The sequence below is a fragment of the Podarcis cretensis genome, assembly GCF_951804945.1.
Source record: "Podarcis cretensis genome assembly, chromosome: 16".
Taxonomy (NCBI): Eukaryota; Metazoa; Chordata; class Lepidosauria; order Squamata; family Lacertidae; genus Podarcis; species Podarcis cretensis.
In genome coordinates this window covers 1484167-1503701 of record NC_137186.1, presented here as the reverse complement: position 1 = coordinate 1503701, position 19535 = coordinate 1484167, and the positions used below count along the sequence as shown (strand labels likewise).

The following is a 19535-nucleotide window of genomic DNA, read 5'->3' as shown; positions in this document are numbered from 1 at the left end:
TAATCTGCAGCAGATGCACCATTTTGTGGCATGTAACTCTCCTTACAGGGTACTGACCCAGCTCTACCAGCACATCGTGGCCTTGGCATTTGCTGTAAGGGAAATCAATTTAAACCCACAACTCTTACCCAACATCACTCTGGGCTTCCAGATCTATAATAGCCAGTTCAGTGCAAGCGCAACCTATCAAGCGTCAATGGAACTTCTCTCGACTCAGGAAAGATTAATCCCAAACTACAAGTGTGACACCCGGAGCAATCCAGTAGCAGTCATCGGGGGACCTAATTCCAACATCTGCCTCCATATGGCAACCATCTTGAGCAACTACAAGATGCCACAGGTAAGCTTTGCTCATGAGCAGGATATATGAGCAAACCACAGGGTGCTTCTCTTGCTTTATAGATGTGGTTTGGAGGTTAAAATGGATGTGGCTGAAATCACACTGGAAGCCTTACAGGAAAACTTGACAATGAGGAGAATGTCTACATTATCTCAGATCCATTTGGCATAAAGAGGTTTGCTGCTCATGCAACAGGACTTTGTGTTTCTCTTGTCCTCTGTGTAGCCTTCAGCATGCCCCTTGGGTTGTGGCAAAAAAGGCCCTCTCACAATCCACATTGATTAATGCTACCATCAGGGACACGGGTGGCGCTGTGGGGTAAACCACAGAGCCAAGGACTTGCTGACCAGAAGGTCGGCGTTTCGAATCCCCACACGGAAGGGGTGAGCTCCTGTTGGCCCGTCCCAGCTCCTGCTAACCTAGCAGTTCGTAAGCAAGTCAAAGTGCAAGTAGATCAATAGGTACCACTCCGGTGTGAAGGTAAACGGTGTTTCCGTGTGCTGCTCTGGTTCGCCAGAAGCAGCTTAGTCATGCTGGCCACATGACCCGGAAGCTGTACGCTGGCTCCCTCGGCAACCCCAGAGTCGGCCACAACTGGACCTAATGGTCAGGGGTCTCTTTACCTTTACCTTTTAATGCTACCATCAGAGTTTAAGATGAGGTTAGATTGGCAGAAGGTTCAAAATAAAATGTTGATGCTTCTTAGGTGATATTTTGTGAGAAGAATTCTGATTTGGTAGTACAGTGGCTGTATTGCCAGAGATACACACATCAACCTACAAGAGCATGATAATATGGGAACATATTCTTTTATTTTAATGTGTCTTCAGCTTGCATATGGTTCTGCACCGGTCCTGGATGCTGAAAACCAAGGTGCTTTCATCCAACAGATGGGGTGGTTTATCTGGATGATGACAACGGAGAGAGGTTTGTGCAGAATGTGCTTCCCATCTTCTCCCAAAGAGGCATCTGCTTTGCCTTCGTAGAAAGTTTACCAAGACAAGGATCCTCCAGTGCTTATGGTGAAATTGTGGGCAAGGGGATCAACATGACTTTGGGAATCATGGCGAGCACTGCCAGTGTGGTGGTTGTGCATGGTGAAATTCAGACCATGCTTGTCTTGAGGACATTGATCCAGTTTTGGGAATTCAGTCATGGCCTAAAGAATACCAAACTCCTGGTGATGACAGCTCAAATGGATTTCACCTCATTTCATTTGCAAAGACAGTGGGATATAGACTTCATCCATGGTGCTCTGTCTTTTGCAGTTCACTCTAAAGGGGTGTTAGGATTCCATAAATTTATTCAAAACAGGAACCCCATTTCAGAAAAAGAAGACAAATTTCTTAGAGTATTCTGGGAACATACATTTACCTGTCTTCTCCCTGACACCAAAGTAGATATGGCAAATGAGGAATTCTGCACAGGAAACGAGAAGCTAGACACTCTTCCAGCACCAGTTTTTGAAATGAGTGCAACTGCTCACAGTTACAACATCTACCTGGCTGTTTTTGCTATAGTTCATGCCCTGCAATCCATGGATTTGTCCAATTTCAAAAAGAAAGCAATTGCAGGAGGACAGAGAAAGAAGTTTCTCATCAATCTGCAATGGCAGGTAAAATGAACAAAAGAAGAGGGGTCCCTCTCTCTGCCAAGTCTGGGTTTGGGGCAGCTGCAAACTTGGTTTCTCACTAATCCATTTTTCAACTTGTTTTCTGGTGTTTCTTGCTCACAGTAAACACATTAAACACTGGTTAGTTTGGAAATACCTAATACTTGAGGACCTGCCTTTCAGAGCCAGCCTTCTTTCTTTCAGGACCAAGACGTGCAGTTGCCTCTAATCTGAATGCACAATATCTCCCTTTTACTAGATATTTGGCCATCCAAGTTTCTTGGAGCATGATAAAGTGAAATGCTTGATGAAATAGTTATCCAGACTTCTGGGCACATAGGTGAACCAGCCTGCCGTGTTCCAGGAGACAATTTTGAGGGTCATAAGCACCCAATGAGCAAGCTGGTCTTTGCACCTTCATACTGTTTGGTTAATGTCACTGTGGCTAAAGTTTGTTTTTTATGTTGGTGAACTCCACAATATGCAGAAAAAGCACATATTTCTAATAGTATAAGATAGCAACCCCCCACACACCGAAGCATGCTCAGTAATAATAATTATATGGAGTAGCCTCCATAAGACAAAGAACATTGTGGAACAAGGGGGTTTGCCTTGCTTGAGCCCATAGTACCATAGAGGAGAACATCAGTGGCTTCCTGCTTGGAACAATGAACTGCAACATCTGTACTGATCATTTAAAGAGCCCATTGATCCTAGTTTGAATTGTGTTGTATTATTGCCTTGCTTCTCTCTTAAGATCTCTCTCTCTCTCTCTCTCTCTTTAACTCTTCCCTTTAGCTCCAACGTTTTCTACGAAATGTTTCATTTAACAGTGCTGGGGAAAAGGTTTCATTTGATGAACATGGGGCCTTACAATCTGGATTTGATATTATAAATTGGGTCACATTCCCAAATCAATCTTTTCTTAGAGTCAGAGTTGGAAGCATAGACCCAGATGATCCCCAAGCATTCACTATTGATGAGGATGCCATTGTATGGCCTAATATCTTTTACCAGGTAAGGATCCACAAAACTTCAGATGGTTCCCATTATTTCCCCTAAGTTTAAAAAGTGGTTAATTCTTCAGAATTGGAACCAACATTGCCTCTTTGAGAGCCAGTGGTGGACTCGTAATCTGGTGAATCAGGTTGGATTCCCTGCTCCTCCACATGCAGCTGCTGGGTGACCTTGGGCCAGTCACACTTCTTTGACGGCTCTCAGCCCCACTCACCTCACAGAGTGTTTGTTGTGGGGGAGGAAGGGAATGAGAATGTTAGCCACATTGAGACTCCTTAGAGGAGTGATAAAGCAGGATATCAAATCCAAACTCTTCTTCCTCTTCTTCTTCTCTTTCTCATGTCAGCTAGATGAGGCTCGTTTATCTTAAGCACAACCAAGGTGGAAGTTCAATCAGTCCTACTGCATAGAAAGTAACTCCTAAGACTCAGGCAGATTTATTATGCCATGCCAACATCAATCTCGTTCTCAGCTGTAGATTAAACTATATCATTTGTTGTTGTTTAGTCGCTTAGTCATGTCCGACTCTTCGTGACCCCATGGACCAGAGCACGCCAGGCACTCCTGTCTTCCACTGCCTCCCGCACTTTGGTCAAACTCATGCTGGTAGCTTTGAGAACACTATCCAACCATCTCATCCTCTGTCGTCCTCTTCTCCTTGCGCCCTCCATCTTTCCCAACATCAGGGTCTTTTCCAGGGATTCTTCTCTTCTCATGAGGTGGCCAAAGTCTTGGAGCCTCGGCTTCAGGATCTGTCCTTCCAGTGAGCACACAGGGCTGATTTTCTTCAGAATGGAGAGGTTGGATCTTCCTGCAGTCCATGGGACTCTCCAGAGTCTCCTCCAGCACCAGAATTCAAAAGCATCCATTCTTCGGCGATCAGCCTTCTTTATCGTCCAGCTCTCACTTCCATACATCACTACTGGGAAAACCATAGCTTTTATTATATCATACAAACTATCTAAAGCTATTTTTTGAATGTTAAAATATTCTGTGCTGTCTTTTATGGACAGTCACTTCCCATTTCTCTGTGCAATGACAATTGTCATCCAGGTTATAGAATGGGCAAGAAGGAGGGGAAGCCATCTTGCTGCTATGATTGCCTTCCTTGTCCAGAAGGAAAGATCTCCAATCAGAAGGGTAAGCATGATAATGTTTCAAGTTCTCTGAAGTATTGCATGTAGTCCCCTGGATGCATGTCGGGCTGACACTCATTTATCTAATGATTCTAAAAAATGTTTGTAGTTCAGTTTTCCATATATTTTCCTACAGATTTTTGGATTAGGTCTCGATAACAAAACTCAGAAATAAGTGAATTCTGAAGGTTCACAGTGTTTTCAGTACTTGTTTTATTTCAGGAAGAATGAATAGGCAATTTTTATTGGTGATGCTAATATTGAACAGTTTGAAGTGAATGGATACATGAAAACAAAGTCCTTTTGGAATAAACTATTGTCAAGGCCCATAGGTTTAATTCACAAGTTTGTTGTGTCCAACTTAGGAATAACTTTAATTTATAATCAAAGCAGACAAATATCGCTCTGGAGAGCTTCATTTACACCCTTACTCCACAGAGTTTGAGAACAAAGAAACCCAAACGCAACTCCCTTCAAAATGGAGATTTGCAACCAAAAGCCTTTGTCATCTGATCTAATGTTAACCACTCACACGTGAGCTGCTAGAGAACAATAGCCAGTTAATTATCAACTCACTTAAAGCTCAGAGAAAGCTCTTCTTGCTGTTCTTTGCCTCAACTGAATTTCTGAATTAAGCCCTTTCACCAAAACAAACAGGCAGTCCCATTTCCGTGTGAATTAAACCAAATCTGTATTACAACTCAAACGGAATGACCCTTTCGTCCATAAAGTCTCTCCACTTGTGATCACATATTGGAATAATATTCCAAAATTCTTGTCCCGTGTCTTTAAGAAAAGTGCGACTCTGCACACTTTGTTGTTAGTTTACACCTTCCTTTAATAAAGGATTGGATCTGGCCTTTCTCATGTCTTTGCTCAACCCCTCCTTTGGGCCTGCAGTTCAGGACAGTGTACTTGGCGTGCCTTGTGATCATCCACATTTGAGTGGAAAAAAATGTTTTGTGAAAAAAGATAATGTCTTGATTGGACTAGGGCAAGAAGGCTCACCAGATCTTTGGCTGGAGCCATCCAAACACCCCAGCTAGTCTTGAAAACACTGATGTTTTAGATTTGGAAGGATTTAACAACGCTTTTGGTTGGCATGCATATCTGTGGTATGACAAGGTTAAGATTCATAAGAATTTCAAGAACCATATTGTCAGGAAAGCAGTGTTTAATGTCTGGACAAAATATAAAGACTTATTAGAAAACAAGACCCCGAGGTGGTTATCACCTATGGAAGCTAAAGCAGTGAAAAGACCCAATATGGAGGTCGAATGGCCAAAGTATTGGGAAATATTAGAAAGAGATGGAGACAATTGGAGATTGCAGAGTCTGGAGAGACTGAAAGATAAAGTGCGAGATTGGCTACATTATGCTCAGATTAAAGAGGCTTTTAAATTGGATAAAAAGTTAGGATTCCAGGTGGAAAAATCGAAATTGGAAACAGAATTGTTAGAACCTAAGACTAAATTACTCTCAAGAATGTATAACTTGCTGCTGAGGTGGAATACACAGGATGAAACGGTTAAATCAGCTATGATAAAGTGGGCACAGGACATTGGGTATAATATCATGTTTGCTGACTGGGAAAAGTTATGGACCACCGGTATGAAGTTTACGGCATGTAATGCCTTGAAAGAAAATATTATGAAAATGATATATAGTTCGTACATGACCCCAGTCAAGCTGGCAAAAATATATCACCTGTCAGATAATAAGTGTTGGAAATGTAAGGAAACTGAAGGAATGTTCTTTCACCTCTGGTGGACTTGCCCCAAGGTTAAGGCCTTCTGGGAAATGATATATAATGAGTTGACAAAGGTATTTAAGTATACCTTTCCCAAGAAACCAGAGGCCTTCCTTTTGGGCATTGTTGGCCAGAGGGTGTTAAAGAATGATCGAACATTATTTATGTATGCAACAACAGCAGCAAGGATACTCGTCGCCAAATATTGGAAAACTCAAGATTTGCCCACGCTGGAAGAATGGCAGATGCAACTGATGGACTACATGGAGCTTGCAGAGATGACTGGCAGAATCCGAGACCTGGGAGAGGAAGCCGTGGAAGAGGATTGGAAGAAATTCAAGGACTATCTACAAAAACACTGTAAACTATATGAGTGCTAAGAAGGATGAGAGATTTGAAATTAACAGGGCCCATAAAGTTAGTCGATAATACTATGAGAATGAGTGAACTTTATGAGAAAAATAAATTTTGAATAAACATTGTGTTAAAATTAGATACTTAAGACCTAGATAAAAATATTCAAAGTTAGGGACAAAACATTGGAAATGTGTATAATAAGAACTGAAATAAGGTGATAAGTTGCTGGCTAAAGCATTATAAATTTGGAACGCAGGAGCGTGAGATGTGAGGAAGTCCAAAGGATGAAGAAAAGATGGGTACTGTAAGATGTTAATTTTTATGCTTGTTCTTTCTTATGTTTACTTTCTGTTTATTCTGTCTTTTCTCTATTGTATCAACAAAATTCTTAATAAAAATTATTATAAAAAAAAGAAAAGCAGGATTGTTCTCCCCCGCAAAAAAAAGCTTTTAAACGTGTTTAAAACATTTCTCTCAAGGGAAATAGTGAGGTGAATGTTACTATACTCTGAATATATTTTTTTAAAAAAATCAACAGCAGGATTTAGTCATTAACATAATTTAACATACCAGAGAAAATGCATTAACATTAACATACTAGAGAAAATGCAATGGTTCCTATTATCTGATGGCCCCATGGACTGAGATTAGGAAATGAAAGCTTTTTAAGGTACCATTACCATTTGATGCCAGATTATTCTGTGAACCGCCCTGATATTCTGTGAACAGCTCTGAGACCCCCAGGTATAGGGTGGTATGTAAATTCAATAAAATCATCATCACTACCATCATCCTGAATTAGTGATAGGATTGTTCCTGGAATCTGACCACAATTGTGCCATTTCATAGGGCTGAAAGGCCAACACAACTTTGTGTTAGTCTTTGTTTGTTTCTTAATGCCTCTTTTTTGGGTGGCCTTGTAGATGCTTTGGAGCTTATTGTTGCCACACCAGGGAGGGCTGTGAAGCCTACTGAGTTCTGCTGATATGTCGGGGGGGGGAGAGAAATATTCTTCTGCACCTGCACAGTAAATGCTAAACATGTGATTAACTCCCCAGTAATTATCAAATCAACTGTCATTACAATCGCTTCTGCAAATATCATGGGAAATTCTATTGACCACTGGCAAAATAGTAAATTCTGACTCAAGCTAGATATTAACATCCTCTGTGCCGTCAGTCTGAGTGCTAATAAACTGCACTCTTGAAAGTCCCGGCTTTTGAGCTCAGCTGACTGAGTGATTATTCTGCTCAGATGATGAAACTAACAGGCAGTCAAATGATAATGTGGGAACTGATAAAATGGTTTCTCAGTGGATGGTTTTCATCCAAGATTATTCTGTTTGGAATACTGGCATTAGTGTGGCTCCCTCAAGCTGGTTGCAGACTCCCTGTTCTTAAATCTTGCAGGGATGAGCATACGCCTAGTCTTCACAACTATTATCAGCCAGGTGATCTCATCACTGGGTGCATTATTTCACAGATCTACATTTCTTCTTACCAGATAACGTTCACAAAACATCCCTCTCAGGACGTAGGTGATGAGCTCATGTACGGAGCTAGGTTTTAATGATGATGATGATGATGATGACAATAATAATAATCTTTTCAGATAATATTCTCTGGATGGTTCTATGAAGATGAGCTTTAGCTTCAATAGTTAGGGGATGACCTGAGCTCATTCCTTACTTCCTTATCACAAAGGCATTCTGCCTCTACCGCTACCTTTTGGTATATTCTTATTTGCTGTGCTGTTTGTAGATGATAATATTAGTATTAAAAGTAGTAATAAATGCAGATATTCTGTGACATTACTTCTCTCAGTAACCGTGTGGACAATTTCTGAAGCTGAGTGTACAATTGCGAAGCCTAATCCTATTATTTGTAAGTATGATCAGTCCTGAGACTTCACTGTTGCTGGCATTATTTCTCAGATTTACATTATAGTAAGCTTTTAATAGATTTTATCTCTGTTGAATTTCTTGAACTTGCTGCACAGTGCTGAGAGACTGTTTTCAAAACATGTGCTACCCCCCTGACATATTTAGAAGGCAGCTGGGCTGCCATTGACTCTGGATGTCTTCCACTTGAGGTTAGAAATGCACTTATTTCTTAGTTTTCATGACCACAATTATCAGTCCCTGTTGTTGATCATGTGATCTTGAGGTATCTTTTGACCTGATTTTTAAAGAACCCAACAACAGCTGGATTTTCTTGATTATAGGTGACAGCCAACTAAATCATGCTGAGAGTACACCCTTTGAAATAAGTATCTGTTTCTTCCAGTGGATCCGTTCTGAATATGATCAGCATTGTCTCTCACCCCATATATTTACTAGATATTGTCTTGTATTTTCATGATGTGACCGCCTTGATATTTATCATAGAAGGGGAAAGCAGTCCAAAAAAATAATCAAACTTCCATTGTAGGTTTCTGACTCAAAATTACCAGAACATCCTGGCCTTTGTATTTGCTGTTAGGGAGATAAATTGCAACACTCATATCTTACCCAATGTCACCCTGGGCTTCAACATCTATGAGAATTATTTCCATCCAATATCTACACTTCAAGCCTCTATGGAAGTCCTCTGCACACGGGAAAGATTTATCCATAACTACAAATGTGAACCCCAGAACAGTTTGGCAGCAGTCATTGGGGGACCTGACTCTAATGTCTGTCTCCACATGGCAGTCATTTTGAACAACTATAAAATTCCACGTGTAAGTTGGCTACCCAAGGAACTGGAAGTTTATAAATCTGGGGTGGAGGCAGGAAGAGGAGTGTCTTAGAGAGTCAGGCTGCATGCTGCTTAAGGAACAAATATACACCAGGGAAAAATAATCCTTAAACTGGCTTCATGTGCAGTTCCAAACTGCCAGTGTTTGCTTCCCCGCTCCTCCACATGCAGCTGCTGGGTGACCTTGGGCTAGTCTCATTTCTCTGAAGTCTCTCAGCCCCACTCACCTCACAGAGTGTTTGTTGTGGGGGAGGAAGGGAAAGGAGATTGTGAGCCACTTTGAGACTCCTTAAGGGGAGTGAAAGGTGAGATATCAAGTCAAAACTTCTCCTCCTCCTCCTCCTCTTCCTCCTCTTCTTCAAACTAATATTCCTTTTATGACCTCTATTAGTCCAACTCCCGATTCACTGTAAGAACCCACAACATTCCTAGCAAGTGGACGACCAGCTCTCCTTAAAGACCTCAGATGATTGAGAAATGAAGAAGCAGTGCTGGAGAGTCAGGCAGGAGTGTAGGTCAAACATAACTGTGGAATCTTTACTGCCAACCTAGCAGTTCGAAAGCACCTCAAAGTGCAAGTAGATAAATAGGTACCACTCCGGCAGGAAGGTAAATGGTGGGAAACCGTGCGCTGCTCTGGTTCACCAAAAGCAGCTTAGTCATGTTGGCCACATGACCTGGAAGCTGTACGCTGGCTCCCTCGGCCAATAAAGTGAGATGAGCACCACAACCCCAGAGTCGTTTGCGACTGGACTTAATTGTCAGGGGTCCCTTTACCTTTACCTTTACCTTTACTGCCAATCCATGGAGGTGGAGTCCTCTGCAGCAACATATTTTTTTTTTTTTAAGAGAGAGTCCCTTAGACACAGTAACACAGTCATAGGAATTGGGGTGGGTGGGGTGGGGAAGAGAGATATGTGAAAATGGCCTCTTGGACCCAGCAGCTGAGTTGCCAGCCTGATCACCATTTTGCAATATGCACAATGCCCCGGATCCAGCATTGTTTCAGGGATTTGCAATGGTGTTGGGAACAGGAGAAGAGGATGGCAAAAAAAAAATAATATTTTGAGGAAAACCCTGCAAAGTAGTTTTCTCTTCCTACAGGGATAGATGAGAGAAGGAATAACTGTGTTTTGATAATGTCCAGGTCTTCTCAGGGGGGGGGGGAGGGGAGGAATCCTTCTGCTTAATAACTAGCCTTCAAAGACTAGGTCTGCTTATGACCTCAGTGGATGATTGGAATATAAGCATTACATTTTGGCAAATGCATCACTATATTTGGTGTGGGAAATCAGATAATGGACATCAGGGGAAGACACACCCCCTCTCTTTTATCTGTACAGCAACATAAAAATGCAGCTCAAAACACAGCAAGGGGAACTGACTTTGCTGCTTTTTCAAACCACTAATGTGTACATAGCTGGAAAAAGAAAGAAAGTTGCAAAATCATCTTTCAATTTTATTTTATTTTTAAATACCTTTTCCACTCTTCTCGTTTTTCTTCATTTTCTTTAGCTCACCTATAGCTCCGCTCCAGAAACCAACAGCAACCCCCAAGCTGCTTTCGAGTACTGGATGTTTCCAAGTGCATCCAGTCAACACAAGGGTCTTCTCCAATTACTGCTGCATTTTGGGTGGACATGGATTGGAGTGCTTTATTTCAGTGTCGTAAGTACAGATATATTTGTACAGAACATGCTTCCCATGTTTTCCCAGAACGGTATCTGCTTTGACTTCATAGAGAAATTTCCCCAAACAGATTTTTCCAGTGAGATTGAAAAAACCTTGCAGAAGGTGATTGGAACATTTAGGGTCATCATGGGAAGCAAAGCCAATGTGGTAGTCTTCCATGGTGAGACTCATACCATGATAGTTTTTAGAAATTGTATTCAGTATTTAGAGTTTTATGATATATCGGTGAACACCCAAGGTAAAATATGGCTTATGACAGCTGAGATGGCTTTCACGTCCCTTCCTCTTCAAAGAAGATGGAATGTAGACATCCTGCATGGTGCACTATCCTTTGCTGTTCACTCAAAAGAGGTGCTGGGGTTCCATAAATTTCTTCAGATGAGAAATCCTGCTTTAGAAAAAGAAGATGGCTTCATCAGGGTCTTCTGGGAAAAGGCATTTGAATGCTTTTTCCCCATATCCATGGTTGACACGGAGGTTGATGAAATCTGCACTGGAGAGGAGAGGCTGGAAACTCTTCCTGCATCTGTTTTTGAAATGAGCATGACTAGTCACAGCTACGGTGCCCACAATGCAGTCTATGCTATCGCTCATGCTTTGAATGCCATGCTGTCATCCAGATTCAAGGGCAGAGCAACAGCGGATGAAGGAAAATGGAAGTTTCTTAATCTACATCCATGGCAGGTAAAGTTCTGAACTTAAAACTATTATAGATCACACCCTATCCATGGGTGAAGAAACAAACTGTCCTTGATTCTTTAGAAATTAGTGGTGGGCAATCTGGCTCTGCCTTAATTTGCAATTTCCTCAATGAGTTAAGAATCTGACATTATAAACTCACACAGAAGTTGTATTTCATAATTATATTAGAATTAAAATTTGCTCCAATATGGTGGCCTGTGGACCTTTTAAGCCAGGCATAGGCAAACCCTGATCCCCCAGTTGTTTTGGAACTACAATTCCCATCATCCCTAGCTAACAGGACCAGTAGTCAGGGATGATGGGAAATGTAGTCTCAAAACATCTGGAGTGGCGGAGTTTGCCTATTTTTAAACATTCCGCTCCTCATTTTCTTTAACTTCCTTAATTTTACAAGTCTGTCTTGAGAGTCTTTGAAGCAAATATGCCCAATGTACTCTTTACAAGTGGGCCTGTAAATGTCCTTGGGTGTCACTGGGATGTTTTACAAAAATAAAGGCAGCTTTCATCTATTATTGTATATGTATATTGAATTTTTCCCCTCTTAAGAATGTATCCTTGACATGTTCCCTTGACATGGTTTTCTCCATGTATTCAAAGAATACATGAAAAGGGGGGGGTGGTACTATGTGCATTGGGACGCGGGTGGCGCTGTAGGTTAAACCACAGAGCCTAGGACTTGCCAATCAGAAGGTCAGTGGTTGTTCGGTCCCTGCTCCTGCCAACCTAGCAGTTCAAAAGCACATCAAAGTGCAAGTAGATAAATAGGTACCGCTCTGGCGGGAAGGTAAACGGCATTTCTGTGCACTGCTCTGGTTCGCCAGAAGCGGCTTAGTCATGCTGTTCACATGACCCGGAAGCTGTATGCCGGCTCCCTTGGCCAATAAAGCGAGATGAGCGCCGCAACCCCAGAGTCAGTCATGACTGGACCTAATGGTCAGGGGTCCCTTTACCTTTACCATGTGCATTGGCCTCACCACCACCACAAATGATCGTTGCCATTGGCTTCATACCCCAGCTTTACAGGTGAAGGCTTCTCTGTGCAACCAGGAGCCCTGATCATGAAAGTTTTCCAAATGATATTTGACTGTATGTCCACAGCTCCCACACTATAATTTTGCCTAATAAGTGGAGTTTTTGGAGGCAGAGCTTATTGGAATGTTCACACAGTTGGGAAAGTCAGCATAGGGTAAATCAGGGTTTCCCAAACTTGGGTCTCCAGCTGTTTTTGGACTACAGTTCCTATCAAACCTGACCACTGGTCCTGCTAGCCAGGGATGATGGGAGTTGTAATCCAACAACAGCTGGAGACCCGAGTTTGGGAAACCCTGGGGTAAATGAATGGAGACATACAAATGAAGAGTTTTGGTTTAGCACAGAAGAGGATAAGCAGACAATGAGTACATACCCTCCTCTTCCCCTCCAAGTCTTAACCTTTTTATTAGTTCATCCTTACATAAGCCCAATGATTGGATCAGGGAACAAATCTACAATGACAGCACCTCTTTTATTTCCTCTTCTATATTTCCTCTAATTTGATCATCGGCATTTTTATGGTGTAAATGTGTTTCTCCCCTCTGTTTAGATGGTCCACTTTCTGAGAAGTGCTACATTTAACAACAGTGCCGGGGATACGATTTCCTTTGACCAAAATGGGGAATTGTTAGGTGGACTTGATATTATCAACTGGGTTACTTTCCCCAACCAGTCTTTCATTAGAGTAAAGGTGGGAAAGATAGACCCTAATGCTCCCACAGACAAAGCGTTCGCTATTTCAGATGGTATCATCATATGGCCTGACAGATTTAACCAGGTAGGGCCAGTGGCGACGCTACCTGCTCCGACACTGGGAGTGGCGTACATCAGGGGGAAAGGCTGACGCACATCCCAGGGGGCATGGCATGTGTAGTGATATTGGGAAATCTTAGTAGAAGAAAACTTTGGCTCATGCAGAAGAAGAGCATTATAGGAGAGCCAAAAAACAGTAGATTGCTGGGAATGTGTATCTGGGTTTAATTGCAGACTTTCTGTCTTTAGAAGTGTGAACCGGGTTATCTCCTTCATCTGCAGGGAGAGAGCTACTACAGTGGCACCTCGCAAGACGAAATTAATTCGTTCTGTGAGTTTTTTCATCTTGCGATTTTTTCGTCTTGCAAAGCACAGACTTTGGAAAAGCTTCAAAAATCACCAAAGTCTTCAAAAACCTCAAAAAAGGCTACCACACCGTGTGCTATGAGTTGCTCCTCGAAGTGAATGCACAGTTTTAAGAAAAAGGAAACAAACTCGCAAGACAAAGGAAACAAACTTGCAAGATGTTTTCGTCTTGCGAAGCAAGCCCATAGGGAAATTTGTCTTGCGAAGCAACTCAAAAAACGAAAAATTCTTTCGTCTTGCGAGTTTTTCGTCTTACGAGGCATTCGTCTTGCGAGGTATTTGATTTGTAGTTTTGACACCTGGGGTCTCGGATGTAGATTCAGTATGAAAAAGCTATCAGGCTATATTTACAACTAAAAGGAATCTGGTGTGTCTCTGGGAATGAGAAGAGGACCCTTTGATTCTCAAGGTCCTTATGAATAAATAGACTTCAGCTGTCAAGTCTCCTAACAAGCTTGAGTTATTGTTCCCCATGTAACCATTGGTGAATTGCTAATTAATCTAAAGAACTGATTGGCTCCTAAGTTGTGTACCCCCGTGGGATCCTAAGGGATAAAACTTCAAGAAATTAAGTTGCAAATTGCAGACCATCTTGCCAGGCTTACCATCTTGTCATGCAAAGCCTTTGCTATGCAGAGCAGCCTGCCCGGGGGGGGGACCAGCCGAGACACTCATTTGAATTGTCAAGCTTTGTATTTCTGTTCCTGCTGTGAGTATGTGCCTAGTCAGTGATATTCTATAATGTTTTTTTTTCCCTGTTTCCTGTTTGAAACCTGTAAGAAATGTGCATGCTTTTATTTTCTGAAATGATCCTTTTTTAATAAATTTGGGAAAGGACTTTTGCTTTCTTGTATTCTGTGCCTTTTACCGGGGATGCTGAACCAGTGCCTAATCCACTCAGATGCCTACCAGAGTACCTGTTGGATTTCTGGCTGTGTCACGGTAAAGTGACATAGAGTGGGGCAGTCCGGTAAATACTGAAAGGTGATCCTCCTCCTGGATTCCTTTTGGGGGACTGATCCTGAATAGGAGGTGGTGGCAGCATACTACTGTTTGACTCGTTTTCTGCAAACCCTTTCACGTCCCTATCCCTCTCCCTACCAGGTCTTGCTGGAGTTTGAGGACTGGTGAAGGGGGGTGGATAGCGTGTGTGAATGCTACAGCACGCATCATGGGGGCTGTGCGGTAAGCATCTCGGGGAGCGGGGCAGCCGCGATGTCACCCTCTGGATGTCACCACCTGCCCTCACCTTCGTCCACCAGTGGCTAGGGCCTGTACACACTTCTACATGTATGCACTTAATTTCTGCATTTAAAAAACCTCTCAAAACAAAGCAGAAACAGTTCATTGCCTAGTCCAGTGATGCTGCCAAATTCTGCATGTCAAGTGCTCTGAAAGTGAAGCTGGAAAAGCAAGCCCCCCCCCACACTTTCATCATCCACTTGCTTATTTAGCTGCATTACTTAGTGCTACTCCTCCCACCCCCCAAACAAGATGTATGACCACATTCTCAAATTGTGAAAATGTTGGGGACTTACAGGATCTAGGAAAGGGGATATTTGAGGAATTTCACTGATAAACTCATTACAGTAGCTTCCAAAACTCTGTCCAGCCAGCAGTCACTAGACTAATTTTTCGCAAAATACGTTGGTAGGCAAAAATAAATGGTAACCCCTTCTTCTTCAGTCACCCACTTCTTAAGAAAACATCGCAAAGCTTTCAAAACACTATTTTCCTGTAACTGTTAAAACAAGCCCCTCTTTCATTTATCAACAGGCCCAACCTCTTTCTCTATGCAATGACAAATGCTCTTTGGGTTACAGTAGAAAGAAGAAAGAGGGAAAGCCACCTTGTTGCTATGATTGTCTTCCATGTCCAGAAGGAAAGGTATCAAACCAGACAGGTAAGAAATTTTTTTTAATGGAATATGTCAAGTATTTGGGCATACAGTAGTATTAGAAATTCATTTCACTCAGGTCTAAAAAATCATTCAAAGTGGGAAAATTATTAGAGGCCATACAGAAAATATGGTTGTTTCAGAATGGCCAGGGATGACACACAAAAATGGATACCCATAATTTGGGAATTATTTGTGCGTGTAGTAAGGTTGACCAAAATGCTCATATCAGCCATCTCTCTCTCTGTGTGTTTCTGTGTGTTGTGACTATAAAGAGTTTATAATGATGATTACATATAACAATGTCTGGATGTGCTGGTAAGAATCTTTTTAAACTGCATGCAGACTTTTTAAGGTCTAAAGTCGAAGTAGACTTATTTTTGGTTATCTATTTATGTATGCTATATTGTTACGGCAAGGAGAATATACATTTTACATACTTGGGTCTTCCTGGTGGTTTAATTATTTTTGGGAGACCCTTATTGTGTTTAGGAATTGTATCTACAATCTATCTATATACATACACATTATAGGTGTTCAAAGCCCAAGGTAGTTGAATGTGCATGTGTACTGCATTTCCCTCCCTCCCTCCCACCCCCTCCATGCTGCCCCGGGTGTTGGCAACCCCTGCTATGCCACTGAAGCACATTGAGTCAAATGCACCTGGAATACCCCTTTGCTGTTTCAATATTTGATGTAACAGTGAGTGGGCATGGTCAACATGCACAGGGATATGGGAGATGGGACCAGTGCATTCATGACCAGTCCCCTACATATTTTAAGCCCATAACGACATCTGTAAGTAGACATTGCATGTTAGGAAATCAACTCTAATTATGAAACAAATGTCATCATTTGTATTTGAAGGCCTGAAGAGACAGAAGAACATTCACTGGCTTTGTTTTACTTTTCTTTTTCAGACATGAACAACTGCTTTCAGTGTCAAGAAGATCATTATCCAAATAATAACAAAACTTTTTGCATTCCAAAATACATAACTTTCTTGTCCTATGAAGAATCTTTAGGCTACAGCATCGCCATTTCTGCCCTCTCTTTTTCTTCCACCACAGTTTGGGTGCTTTGGATATTTGTGAAGCACCGAAACACTCCCATCGTCAAAGCCAACAACCGGAACCTCACCTACACTCTCCTCATCTCCCTCATTCTCTCTTTCCTTTGTGCTTTCCTATTTATTGGCCAACCTGGAAAGCTGACATGCCTCCTTAGACAAGCTGCATTTGGCATCATCTTCTCAGTGTCAATTTCTTGCATCTTGGCCAAAACTGTCATTGTGATTCTCGCTTTCATGGCCACCAAGCCAGGATCCAATATGAGGACATGGATGGGGCAAGATCTGGCCAGCTCCATTGTTCTATGCTTCTCCTTTATTCAAGCCACCATTTGCACAGTGTGGCTGGTAACTTCTCCTCCATTCCCAGATATGGACCTGCACTCCATGACTAAAGAAATTATACTGGAGTGTAATGAAGGTTCCACTATCATGTTCTACTCAGTCCTGGGCTTTATGGGCTTCCTGGCCATTGCCAGCTTTGCTGTGGCCTTCCTGGCCAGGAAGTTGCCTGACAGCTTCAATGAAGCCAAGTTCATCACCTTCAGCATGATGGTGTTCTGCAGTGTTTGGTTGTCTTTTATTCCAACCTACCTGAGCACCAAGGGGAAGTACATGGTGGCTGTGGAGATCTTCTCTATCTTAGCCTCCAGTTGTGGGTTACTAGGCTGCATCTTTTCCCCAAAATGTTACATCATTTTGATAAGACCAGAATTGAACAACAAAGAACAGCTCATGAGGAAAAAAAGTAAAGAATTTTAAGCCCAAATAGTCTCAAGCCAGATCTTTGAATCAAATTTACAATTCAAGTCTATTTTCTTTTTTTATATATATAATTTTTATTATACATTTTATAAATTTCCATCCAATTATTCATTTAATCTCGCATACAACAAATTATAACTGTTTTTGACTTCCTTCAGCGTCTCTGACAATCATCCATATTTATACCTTTAATACACATTCCCTTCTTTCGTATTGCCATTATTCCTCCTTACTCCCATTGTTTCTAATGAACAATACTTTTTTTTTTTTTACAGTGCCTCTTTAAATCCCACTAGCGTTGTATTTACACCACATATATTTTTCAGATAATCCACAAATTTTCCCCAGTCCTCGATGAACTTTTGGTCTTTAGTATATCTGATTTTCCCAGTTAATTTATCCATTTCTGCATAGTCTATCAATTTTGATCTCCATTCTTCTATCGTCGGTATCTCCTCTTGTTTCCACTTCTGGGCCAAGAGGATTCTGGCTGCCGTTACAGCATATTGGAAAAGCTTACAGTCCTTTCTTCCTATGTCCTTTCCTACAATGCCTAAAATGCCTAAGTCTATTTTCAATGTATGTAAACATAGCTATTCAAGTCTATTTTCAATGTATGTAAACATAGCTTGAAATGGTGAATTCCCTTGTAGTAAATGGCACTTTATTGTTGATTCAGTTATTTCCATTGAAAATCATGATTAATTTTAATTGCACTGGGAGCTAAGCTTTCTTTCTTTCTTTCTTTCTTACTTGCTTACTTACTTAATTTGGTGACTTAGTCCACCTTTCATCCGTTGATGACAGGGTGGGATAAAGGTTGGTTGGCATCCATCTGTTTGAGAGACAATAGGGAGTGCATCCAGAGGTGAAATCAAACCACTGCGTTAGCAGCACCAAAACGACTTACCTGGGGCATAAACCTGAATGGTGTGCATGGAGTGTCAGGGACGAACCAGAGCTCTCAAGTTCCCCAGAGGGAGGGGGAAGCCTGGGAGCAGAAGATGTGGACGAGGTGACTGAGGGGGAGGGAGGCAAGGAAGAGAGAGAGATTGAAATAAGCCCAGGAAGGGCTGGAGAGACAGAAAGTTCACAGGGAACACAGGGGTTAAGCTCAGGCTCAGAATCGGGGGGGGGGGGATATTTACGACTGCCCTCAAAAGGCATGTGGTAAAGAGGAGGGCAGAACTATGGAGCTGCCATTTTATGAGCTGTTGGAGAGGCAAATGCAGGCCTCAGCAGAGATCTGAACTGAGTGACTCTGATGGATGAACGATGTGCTAATGACCTGTTGTAAATAAAGACTATAAAATCTTCAAGAGGCTCCTGTGGCATCTGTGGTGAGGAGAGATGCCCACAGCTCTGACATGGAGGAGACTCCAAAGAAGGAGACTCCACCACACTCCTTGGCAGCAAATTCCACTGTCGAACAGCTCTTACTGTCAGGAAGTTCTTCCTAATGTTTAGGTGGAATCTTTTTTCTTGTAGTTTGGAGCCATTGCTCCGTGTCTGCTTCTCTGGAGCAGCAGAAAACAACCTTTCTCCCTCCTCTATGTGACATCCTTTTATATATATTTGAACATGGCTATCATATCACCCCTTAACCTCCTCTTCTCCAGGCTAAACATGCCCAGCTCCCTTAGAAAATAAACACTTTGTTACTTTGAACTGTGAGGGAGAGGAGTTTGCCGCTTAACCAGGGACTCTGGAAAAAGCAGTCTGCTGTTAAAAATGGAAATTGCAGAATGCACAAAAAAAGTCTGCTCACCCTCTCTGGTGGGCACCATTGTGGGCTGGCATTCGCCCACATGCTGGGATCCGATGTGGGAAGTTTCCCAAGCAACAAATGAATCCTCTGGGCTGAGCTTGCTGCCTGGGTAGTGGGTCCCACCTGCTCGCCTAATCAATGAATCATGAGTGGACATGCGCCACCAGTAGATTGCATAAGCACATGGCTTGCTCTGCAGCCACTTTTGTCGAATCCCCCACCCTCCCACACTTTATATATTGCTCTTGCATGTTGTTCTGCCCAATCTTGCTATGGCATAGCCAGTTGCCATATTCAGGGCCAGCTGGAATTTTCCCAGTTGGCAAATTGGCTCCAGCCCTCTTGTTTTTGCCATCTTCATAGCCATCGCCACAACTTTGGTGGTTTAGGCATTGGAATAGCATAGTCTCGGTCAGAGGAGAATTGGGGTATCCAGTAAAAGGGATCCAGGGGAGATGCTTTTGTTCGAACAGCCAGGCAGGGGAGAGTGGCCACAGCACTCCTCAGGTGCAATCCAGTGGGGGGGGGGGGTTACTCATTG

At 42.2% G+C, this 19535-nt stretch overlaps 2 protein-coding genes across 2 annotated transcripts in view; both read left to right on the top strand.

The window, feature by feature from the left end:
- LOC307205699 (uncharacterized protein) overlaps positions 1–19535 on the top strand; it is a 330448-nt gene that overhangs the window by 194603 nt on the left and 116310 nt on the right. The window lies entirely within an intron of this gene.
- Positions 1404–17223, top strand: LOC307205226 (vomeronasal type-2 receptor 26-like; the record flags this gene model as incomplete). The annotated part of the gene is made up of 6 exons (XM_079957422.1): positions 1404–1955; positions 2751–2969; positions 10466–11326; positions 12927–13154; positions 15272–15398; positions 16313–17223. 6 exons carry the CDS (start codon positions 1404–1406, stop codon positions 17221–17223), a joined length of 2898 nt encoding a protein of 965 aa, XP_079813548.1.